At 40.8% G+C, this 11,446-nt stretch overlaps 2 protein-coding genes across 5 annotated transcripts in view; one reads left to right on the top strand and one right to left on the bottom strand.

Moving 5' to 3' along the window:
- The window catches only part of LOC131140058 (formin-1-like), a 69,412-nt gene that overhangs the window by 47,725 nt on the left and 10,241 nt on the right, over positions 1–11,446 (bottom strand). For 2 of the 4 annotated variants that reach the window (XM_058090134.1, XM_058090133.1), the window contains exons 3-5: positions 7,045–7,211; positions 3,201–3,321; positions 1,215–1,276 (exon numbers count right to left, since the gene is read on the bottom strand). In XM_058090134.1, the coding sequence (XP_057946117.1) occupies positions 1,215–1,276; positions 3,201–3,321; positions 7,045–7,211 (350 nt within the window). Of the gene's footprint in view, positions 1–1,214; positions 1,277–3,200; positions 3,322–3,414; positions 5,908–7,044; positions 7,212–11,446 lie in introns of those variants that run through there. The other 2 variants (XM_058090136.1, XM_058090135.1) reach the window with 2 other exon arrangements.
- LOC131140056 (ryanodine receptor 3-like) overlaps positions 3,088–11,446 on the top strand; it is a 157,623-nt gene continuing 149,264 nt past the window's right edge. Inside the window, exon 1 of the mRNA XM_058090130.1 lies at positions 3,088–3,998. The gene's annotated coding sequence lies outside the window, so the exon portion shown is untranslated. The remainder of the gene's footprint in view (positions 3,999–11,446) is intronic.

Raw genomic sequence — 11,446 nt, 5'->3', positions numbered from 1 at the left:
AAATTAAAGGCTTTTAACAAACACACTTAGAAATATATGTCAAATTGTCATCAAAAAAATAACCAATGAATCATCTCATAACTGGCGATATTAATTTGTGCCAAAATCCCACTTAGTCTGATAGTAGACTAAGTTTTTAATTTACTGTATGTCCATTTTCATCAACAAGATCAGTTTCTGTGTATTTCAATTGTTTTGAGACTGCTTTTCATTTAAATGTACTGTTTTTTTCACCTCTCTATTCTTACAATTAATTACTATGGTTCCAACATAGTTTCCTGACTGTGAGACAGGTGTGCTAACCACTACCATCCCACTGTTTTGGGGAAGTACAGTATGTTAACGACTTTAACCATACAGTATATGAGTAATAGGTCCTGTCTCTTTAAGGCCCCTCCCCCGAGTAAGCTGACTGACGTCTGATTGGCTAAAATAGTCTCATCTGATTGGCTAAAATAGTCTCAAAAAGCCTTTAACCAGTATGTTAACGACATTAACCATACAGTATATGTGAGTAATAGGTCCTGTCTCTTTAAGGCCCCGCCCCGAGTAAGCTGACTGACGTCTGATTGGCTAAAATAGTCTCATCTGATTGGCTAAAATAGTCTCAAAAAGCCTTTAACCAGGAAGTTTTACTTCAAAGATGTATGACATATAGAACACGTGAATATAATGTAAGTATACTATATAATAATGAATATGAATGAATGAATGGAGATGGAATAATTTTATTAGTAGACAAAAATGAAGGTTTAGTAGTAGGTTTAGTGGTGAAAGTAAACAACTAGTCATTCAGTACAGATATATCATTACGTAGAGATTTAGAGTCGTTGACTCTACGTAGAGTCCTTATCGAGACTTAATCTCCTCATTAAATATATTATACAAATAGTTTTGCTGCCTATACAAACGCCCAGTTTCCAAAATACCGAATGACACAACTGCCCTGTAATGAAGAGACGAGCTCCAGTCGAGGTGTGTGTGTACGAGTCGACTAATTCAACATTTCATGATTACTTAGCGCCATCTTGTGTCCACGACTGTTAACTACTAGGTAAGTATATTCCCATGCTTATTGTTACACTGTTTCACTGTTCTTTACAACTTACTCTGGTAAAAGTTGTCATCTGGACAACATAAGAAATGTAAACATATCTGTCCATCATCATGCATTTTCACAAAATGTGTTTTTTGCTACATTGACAATAACTTACATGCATTTGCTCCAAATCTTCCTTGCACTCTCTCTTGAGTTGCAGAAGGGCAGCCTGGTGCTCTGAAAACAAACACATGTCACCTGTACTGTATGTTGACACAATACCCCCCCCCCCCCCCCAAAAAAAAAAAAAAAAAAAAAAAATCTCCTCGCTATTGCTGGTGTGGTTAAGTTAGAGCGACAAGGATGCAATGAACTTCAAGGATGTTGAATATCTGGTTTGTAGAAAAAGTACAGATGAGTTTGATAAAACAAGTAATGAAATTCTACACAGGGGTGGGTCACTTTCTTTATGAAAGGCCAAGTTTAGCAACTAAACCGACCAGTTTTGGATTGTGCAGCTGGTAAGAGTGATGCCCGAAATGAAATCATTTGTCAAGTCACACTTGACACCACAAAGATGATCTGTCAACACTATTGAATTAAGCCAAGAATTTGATACAACACAAACACATGAACTATTTCTCTCTATATATTCTGCATTAAACTACGGTGGCTTGCTTATACTCTTGTTTGCATTGTTTCTCATTCATATCCCATAAGATGTACTATGCATTATTTACATGTACAGCTTTGTGATTACTTCAATGTGACACTTGCATTAAAATATTAATCATAAGCAGTAACAGTAATAGTATAGTAATAGTATAGTAATAATAGTAATAAATAGTATAGTAATAGTAATAGTATGCGATGGAACAATTTAGGGATGTTTTTTTTCTATGTGCATGCCCATAAGATGTAATGTTTAAAAAATATAAATACAACTGCTGATTCATTTAATTTTCTGTGGAATTCCATATGCTATTTATTGTCAAGTTGACTGGCATGAAACAAGAGTCCACATACATAATATTTTATAATTTATTATTTGTCATTTTTTTCTCCGGGTACTCCGGTTTCCTCCCACATTCCAAAAACATGCTAGGTTAATTAGCGACTCCAAATTGTCCATAGGTATGAATGTGAGTGTGAATGGTTGTTTGTCTATATGTGCCCTGTGATTGGCTGGCCACCAGTCCAGGGTGTACCCCGCCTCTCGCCCCAAGACAGCTGGGATAGGCTCCAGCACCCCCCGCAACCTTCGTGAGGAAAAGCTTTTTTGACTGCTTGAGTGAACACCTAATCTGGAAGAATGTCTGCACATGAAATGTTTTGAAGTGAGCTTTGGATTTCTGTTAATGCGGAGAAAGTCAAGCATTCAATCACATTAATGCTGTTATCCGAAGAAAAACCTGTGCTGAATAGGTTCCTTCCACTGGTTTTTAATACCAATCCAAACACCAGTTTTTAAGTATTGGGTTTTTCATGCAAGACCATCAGAAAAACATGAATGAACATGGTAACGTTAGCACGCAATATCTAGCATGGTAGCGCTAAGTACTAAATACTCAATACTAATACTAAATACTTAAACGGGAAAAATTGCTACGATACTAATGTTAGCATGCTAGCAATGGTAATTGCTATCATAAGAATATTCATTCATTCATTCTTTTTCTACCGCTTATCCTCACAGGGGTGTATAAATACAGACTTAAGGACATGCTATCAATTGGTAGCATGCTAAAGTTTACAGGTTGACATTGCTAGCATGCTAACAGTAGCCTAGTAAATTTTTTAAGCCATTTTCAACTGTTTTAACATTGGCAGTCAGTGCGATGGTGCTAGGTTTAGCATGCTAACATTAGCATAGTAGCATTTTTATCCATTTTAAGTAGTTTTAACATTGGCAGACATGGAAAAAAAATTATTAGACCAGCCTTGTTTCATTTTAATGCATGGTATAAAGGTACATTTGTTTCTACAAATATTATGACAACAAAAATAACTCATAAGAGTTTAATTTAAGAGCTTATATCTATCAAAAGCGGTAGAAAATGAATGAATGAATGAATGAATTTGTCATTTCTAATATCCCGCAATTCAACAATTCAACACAGAAACAAACAGTAAATACAGAATAGAAATATTAGCTTCTTACCTGCTTCCGTGTACTTGAGTCCCACCTTTTCTTCCTCATCTTTGGACTTAGGGGGCGGCCAGACGGCCTGCAGACGTCCTGGAGTGCGGTCCTCGCTGTCTGCAGGGGAAGTGGTCTCTGTCTGCGATGACGGAACAAACACAACAACCATGACATACTGCTGGACAAAGCTATGGTCGTCTTTTTGTGGTTACAAAGATAGATGCTAACATACGTTAGCTCCGGTGGGAACTTTTGGTTCCTTGCTGGCGGTTTTGGAAGCTCTTTCAAAAATAGATCGTAGACTTTCTTTGTCGTTTTTAATCTTCTTTCTGAGTGCTTCTACATCCACAGGATCTGATTTGTCCTTCCTGAGAGATTTTGGTCCGAAAATGTTTTTGAACGTTTCATAAGCCATATCTGAAGTTTTTTTGACTTCTGGATGCGGGGGTTGATCTCCTTCAATCGCTGCAGTTTCAGACTCCTTTTTGTCTGGGTTTGCTTCCCGCCCATCACCGGGCATGTCCAGGTTAAGGAGCCGACTGTTTCGCCGACTTTCCGAGAGAGGTTTTGTGTCTGGGTGTTTTTTAACAGTACCAAGCGTCTTCTGCTCTGGTTGAAGCTTGGCTTTGTTCACCGTTTTCTTCAAACTTAGCAACGCCAGATCAGCATCTTTCTCCCGCTGCTTGATCTCTGACACCGTTTCCCTCTCGTCCCCCAGCGCTCCTTTCTTCAGAACCCGTAGACCACTGAAGAGGGCTGGCATCTGAAATGAAGATGTGTCTCTGGACTGGGATACCGGTGACGGTTTGTCTTCTGGTGAGTGTTGGGATGTAAGTTTAGCACTTGGATGAAGATTAGATGATGATATTTTATCCACGTCTGGATTCGCAGAGGAAGGGTGTGAATCCTCCATATTTTGCTCATGGGTTCCAGATATATGTGAGCGATTCGGGTCTTCTGTCGCCTGCTGTAATGTCGAAGATGTATCTGCATTATTCCCAATAATTATGGAGGGAACAGGCAAAGAACAATCTATGCCTTCGTAGTCGTCGCTTTCTCTTCTCTCCATGTGTTTACTTCCAATTTCTTCTGTGTTCTCTCTGGGAACCGTCCTAAAGTCGGTTCTTTGGTTCGACCTGTCCGTCAATAAATAAGATTCAAAAGGCGATCTTTTAAATCCATGTGTCCGAAACTCTGGCACATGGAATTCCACCTCAGGGCCATCACCTCGTTCATCTCCATTACTGTGGTCCATAGATTCATGTCCATCAATACGGTCCGTTGAATCATTGCCATGCTGAGTTAGCTTGGACAACGTCTTTGACAGTCCTGCCCTTTCCTCCTCGTTGTCAGAGTCACTGTAGGTTTCCACTCTCGTAACCAGGACGAGATCTTGATCCGGTGAGCTTGTAGACACTCCTTTAGGTGAACCCCTGTGAGTTCCATCCTTGCCCACTTTAAGAACTTGACATCCTTCACCAAGAAGACTCTTCCCATCTGAGAGTTCTTTAAAAGATGTTAACACAGCGGGCGGCGCATCTGAAGGTGACTTCTCCCTAGTTAGTAGATTACTGAAGACATTTAATAAAGAAGTCGTGGGTTTTGTCCCTTGAGCATCAGAAAAATTACTTGAACTGTCCATTCTCTTTCAAATGTCACGCTGGCATTAAAAAAGAAAAATATATGGCAGCTTTGGCGAAGTGTCCTGTGAGTACCTAATCTGCTCCTTTTCTTTCCGCCTCAAAGACTGACTGAAAACAAAAGTTCTTTGTACGGGCAAATCTCTTTCTTACCTTCTCCAGGACCACCAAAAATAATGTGACTGTGTGGTGAATATAGACGTTGTACCGGTCGCATAAAGACTAGTATTAGTAGTAAAAGTTGAGGTTTCACTCTATGAGAACGTTCCCCATGTCACTACCAGATAAGTCAATCTGTTCAATGGCTGGAATTTATCCTGCTGTAATCTTCATAGAGCAGAGTTCACCTGACTTTTCACAAAGCGTTTCCTCCTATTCCCACAACGTGAGGTGTATTTTCCATGTTGATGATGTTGATCCTTAGTATCCTTAGTAAAGTCCGGAAGCCATGACTGAGAATTTCCTCAGTCAGTCGTCTGTTGTGTGAGAAAAAAAAGTTGGGGAAAAAAAAATGTGTCTCACTGGTTTACCCAGTCTGTGGACGCCTCCCTTCAAAGTCCCGCCCATCCTTGGGAGGGGACGTGTAGCAACGTCCACAGGTGTCTGATTACTTCAGCAGCGTGTCTTGATGTGGAGATGCCACAAGTATTGCACCGTTCCGTGTACGCTACTCCCGTAAAAAGCCTCCGAGGATTAGGTTCTGTGTTCATTACAGTACAGGCAAGGTGAGCTAACATGCTAACATTGAGCAACCTTGCGCCATGAGCAGCTTATGCATAATCAGTTGCAGTTTACCCAGTATTAAAGTGTGACTGATTCCCACTCCCACGACTTGTAAGCACACTGTAAACAGTTTAGCGTTGCCCACTTTCAGGGACAACCGCCATTCCATTCCGGTTCTCCTTAGCAACTGTCTTTTAGAATGCCTAGAATGCAAACCGCTTGAGTGAACACCTAATCTGGAAGAATGTCTGCACATGAAATGTTTTGAAGTGAGCTTTGGATTTCTGTTAATGCGGAGAAAGTCAAGCGTTCGATCACATTAATGCTGTTATCCGAAGAAAAACCTGTGCTGAATAGGTTCCTTCCACTGGTTTTTAACACCAATTTTGAAGTATTGGGTTTTTCATGCAAGACCATCAGAAAAACATGAATGAACATGGTAACGTTAGCACGCAATATCTAGCATGGTAGCGCTAAGTATTAAATACTCAATACTAATACTAAATACTTAAACGGGAAAAATGCTACGATACTAATGTTAGCATGCTAGCAATAGTAATTGCTAGCATAAGAATATTCATTCATTCATTCATTTTGTACCGCTTATCCTCACAAGGGTCACAGAGATTAATAAATACAGGCTTAAGTGCATGCTATCAATTGGTAGCATGCTAAAGTTCACAGGTTAACATTGCTAGCATGCTAACAGTAGCCTAGTAAAATTTTCTAAGCCATTTTCAACAGTTTTAACATTGGCAGTCAGTGCGATGGTGCGAAGTTTAGCATGCTAACATTAGCATAGTAGCATTTTTTTAAAATCAATTTTAAGTAGTTTTAACATTGGCAGACATGGAAAAAAAATATTAGACCAGCCTTGTTTCATTTTAATGCATGGTATAAAGGTACATTTGTTTCTACAAATATTATGACAACAAAAATAACTCATAAGAGTTTAATTTAAGAGCTTATATCTATCAATTTCCGTGGTTTTCTTGATTTTGTTTGTTTGTTTCTTTTGTCTTTTTCCTGATTTCCTGATTTTTCCAGATTTTCCTGAGTCCCGCATGCTAATAATAACAATTGCTTCAAAAAAAAAAAGTTTATCAATAGCTATGGTATTGTACTTTCCCAAAAATTAGGTCGTATGAGCTTTTTTTGTCGTCATCATTATATTTGTCCAAACAAAGGTACCTTTAGTTATGCCAGTCATTAAAATGAATGAGAAACTCAAGGGTGATCTCATAATTTAATTTTTTTTGTATTCATATAAATACTAAATGCTATCATGTAAAGTGTTAGCATGCTAATATGATTATTTATAATGCATACTAATATTAAAGTATAATTTTTTGACATTTTCATCACACACAGACACTTGGCTCTACCATGTTGGATGTTAAAACGTTAACATGGTAACATGCTGACGTTAGCATCATCGCATTTCAGCCGCTTTCATAAGTGGAGGCTATCATGTCAGATATTGTTCGTACATCCCTCACCGTGCACTCCAGCTTGGGATAATAAGGTGTATCCCCGATGATGTCATCTTCAGGCGGTGTAATGCGGAGGAAATCCAGGTGATCTGGACGGGGAACACGGGACAGGAGCACTTGGGGTTCTTCACCATCTAACGTCCAAATATCATCATGACGTAGCAGAGAGTCCTCTGTGGGGATTCATAAACAAACACAACAATGGCGTAATTAGCATGCGGCTACGTGAGGGAAGCTGTGCTACTGTGTAGCCTGCATGATTAACACAATTGCCTTGAAAAGGAGGCGTCAGAATAATTTAGCATCAAACAGGCGGCAAGAGAGACTCCTGTGTTTCCTGCAGGCCTGAAGCTATTTTTAGCAGCACTTAGTCAGGCCTCTACCCATCATCCACACCAGCAAGTTATGCTGATTCAATAAAACATACACCTCCAGACAATAGTAATGCATTGATAAGGACTGATATTTACTGTAAAAAAACATAGGAGAAAGATCAAAACCTCATTTTTATTGGCCACTTTAGGAAAGGCTGCCCTCTTCTGTCAAGACAGCAGAAATGCAGCTTCAGCATTGGCAAAATTTTATGTTTCATATGTCATATTTGGGGCGGCACGGCGGGCGAGACCTCACAGCTAGGAGACCAGGGTTCAATTCCACCCTTGGTTATCTCTGTGTGGAGTTTGCATGTTCTCCCCTGTAATTGGTGACTCCAAATTGTCCATAGGTATGAATGTGAGTGTGAATGGTTGTTTGTCTATATGTGCCCTGTGATTGGCTGGCGACCAGTCCAGGGTGAAGGCAGCTGGGATAGGCTCCAGCAACCCCCGCAACCCTCGTGAGGATAAGCGGTAGAAAATGAATGAATGTTTTCCTAGAGGGGCTGCATGGTAGTACAAGTGGTTGGCGCACAGGCCTCACAGCTAAAAGACACTAGTTCAATTCCACCCTCGGCCATCTCTGTGTGGAGTTTGCATGTTCTCCCCGTCATTCCCCGTTTCCTACCCACATTCCAAAAACATGCTAGGTTAATTAGCGACTCCAAATTGTCCATAGGTATGAATGTGAGTGTGAATGGTTGTTTGTCTATATGTGCCCTGTGATTGGCTGGCCACCAGTCCAGGGTGTACCCCGCCTCTTGCCCGAAGACAGCTGGGATAGGCTCCAGCACCCCAGCGACCCTCGTGAGGAAAAGCGGTAGAAAATGAATGAATGAATGTCATATTTGGGGTGGCACGGCAGTCGAGTGGTTAGCGTGCAGACCTCACAGCTAGGAGACCAGGGTTCAATTCCACCCTCGGCCATGGAGTTTGCATGTTCTCCCCGTGCATGCGTGGGTTTTCTCCGGGTACTCCGGTTTCCTCCCACATTCCAAAAACATGCTAGGTTAATTGGCGACTCCAAATTGTCCATAGGTATGAATGTGAGTGTGAATGGTTGTTTGTCTATATGTGCCCTGTGATTGGCTGGCCACCAGTCCAGGGTGTACCCCGCCTCTAGCTCGAAGACAGCTGGGATAGGCTCCAGCACCCCTGCGACCCTCGTGAGGAAAAAGCGGTAGAAAACGAATGAATGAATGAATGAATGAAATAAATATAAGAAATAAGAAATAAAAAAAGGGGAAAAGGTGGCGCATCGGTGACCTGATATTCCTGCAGTTATTGGAAAACACCAAGACTTGTTTGTAGCGAAATCCGAGTACACTACATCCTGTTGAACAAACCACATAAATATCCTATAACCTTATTGTGTATCGAGTATCCTTGAGCAGGGAAACACAGTATGACTGCAGAGTCGGTTGGTAGTCCTTTTGAATAAAACCCAGAGTTTGTTCATCAGCCAAATGCTTTAAATTCAGATGTGACAGTACTCCCTCCCACCCCCTCCCAACACAGACACACAATCAAGCGGAGAGCTTTTGTTGGAAAACTATCCACTGCAATGGGGTATTATGAGACAGCAGCAGGAGCTACAGTTGCGCCAGCTATCTGAGACGTAGCTAGTAAGGGGGAAAAAAAGAAGGATTATATTAATAACATTTCATTACGGTAATGTTCTGCTGCATGGTTCCGCAGTGGGTACTGCTTGTCTGTGTGTTGGGACAGTTCCAAATCTGGTGTTGAAAATGTGCCTTGGGCATTTGAAAGCGGGTGGACAGACTGCAAATGTGAAAGTGACTTCCAATGGAATTATTGATGGTAAAAATAAATACAACACATATAGTACATTAAAAATATTAGTCAATTAATTGGGGGTGCCATATTTTATGACAATTTTAAGTACCCCCAGATGTCCCACGATAGTTCATTGCAAGTGTATCTAGTCTTGATGCTAGACCAGGGGTCTCAAACTCAATTTACCTGGGGGCCACCAGAGCTAGCTTCTGGGTGAAGCCGGGCCGCATCAGGTTTTCAAAAAAACCCCCAAAACGCATTTATTAAAAACTGGAAAAAAAATCAATAAAAAAACTATCTTCAATGCTTTTGCTTCTGCTATACCCTACACTTTTTCAGTACTTTGGTTCCGGTTTTCCACACCAAAATATCTGATAAAACATTCCACTGTTCTCAAAGATCTTAATTTTTATTTTTCTATACACAAAATAAGATTAAAAAAATAAATTAATTAATTAATAATAAAGACAATAAATCAATCAGTAATAAATAAGTATAATAATAATAATAATAAAACAGCAAATAAGAGAAATGTAAGAAACCACATACAGTTGGTAGAGAAATTATTTTTTCCAGATTCAAATGTACAGTATTAACAGTTATTTAACCTTTAACATGAACATTAATGAAACTTAATTATTTGACCCAATTAGCAAGTTAGCATCGTACTCAGTTCCATCTGGGAGCAGCGTCGTAACTTTAACTTTAACTTTATTTTCCGTTTTATTCCAAATCATTTCCTGCATTTATTTGTACCCAGCGTTATAAGCCTTTAGCTTCATTGCTAATCCAAAGCAAAACAGGGCGGGGTAACAGGGTAGGGTAACAGTATGGGCGGGGCAAAATCATGTTAATTGTGTCCGGTGTACACACAGCTTTAAGCTGTCATTTCAACATTAAACTTTGGTATCAAGGCGGGGGCCTTAAACTAGCATGCGGTCCGTGGGCCGCAAGTTTGAGACCCCTGCTCTAGGAATACATACTACTGTTATAACATCATTAAAAAGTCAATTGTGCAGAACAGGGGACCTTTTATGTATGCATAAGGGTGCATACACTGCCCCCATCTGGTCAAGAAAGGAGCAAGCATATCTTAATTACTTCACCCAAACACTGCAGTCTGACTCTGACCATGCTGCAATGTAACAACTGCATCATAAAGAACATTATGCAAAGTGCATCTATTTATTTGACAGGATACTCAGAAGCCCTCATGTTGCACAGGCTTGGACCGAATCCAGGGAAACGTGAGCTTATTGCTATTTAATCTGCCCCCCCCCCCCCCTGCTGTTTTAAAAGCAGAAGCAGACTCGTGATGTCAACTCAGATGACACAGTTATGTATGAGAAGAAGTGGATCCTCCCCATCCATATGAATAACAACCTCTTTGGCGCAGTCCGTGCTTTTAACCACATTGCGCTATGCAGGTGTTTGTTCCGTGCAGGTGTTCAATACCACTGAAGTAATTAAACAGTGAAAATGAGCAGCTGTCACACGGTGTGGGTGTTGCCATGCGGGACTTATTACATTCTTTGTGAATAGGTCTGTCTGTGTCTGGTGTGGCTCAGGGACCATCTCATGTCACATTGTGACGGGGGGGTGTTGTCGAGAGTGATGGATGAACCTACTTGCCACTCTGGCTGACCATCACTCTTCTTCCTCAGTGGTCAAGGGAAGCTTTATAGATTCTGCACACCAAAGCAAATATGCCAATTTACTGTCCAAGGCTGTGACGGCTATTGAGTATTTAGCTCCTGGTAAACCTTAAAGGTCCCCTATAATTTATTCATTTTCTACCGATTTTCCTCATGAGGGTCGTGGGGGTGCTGGAGCCTATCCCAGCTGTCTTCGGGCGAGAGGTTGGGTACACCCTGGGCTGGTCGCCAGCCAATCACAGGGCACATATAGACAAACAACCATTCACACTCACATTCATACCTATGGACAATTTGGAGTCGCTAATTAACCTAGCATGTTTTGGGAATATGGGAGGAAAACGGAGTACCCGGAGAAAACCCACACAAAACTCCACACAGAGATGGTCAAGAGTGGAATTGAACTCTGGTCTCCTGGCTGTGAGGCATATAGAATGTTAATAGTATGGTGCAAAAACAGGTAGTCATAGTAGTACAGTAGTACGCAGGGGTACTGGAGTCTATCTCAGCTGTCTTCTGGCGAGAGGCGGGGTACACCCTGGACTGGTGGCCAGCCAATCACAGGGCACATATAGACAAACA

Source organism: Doryrhamphus excisus, chromosome 13 (genome assembly GCF_030265055.1).
Source record: "Doryrhamphus excisus isolate RoL2022-K1 chromosome 13, RoL_Dexc_1.0, whole genome shotgun sequence".
Classification (NCBI taxonomy): domain Eukaryota; kingdom Metazoa; phylum Chordata; class Actinopteri; order Syngnathiformes; family Syngnathidae; genus Doryrhamphus; species Doryrhamphus excisus.
This window is presented reverse-complemented; position numbering and strand designations above follow the sequence as displayed.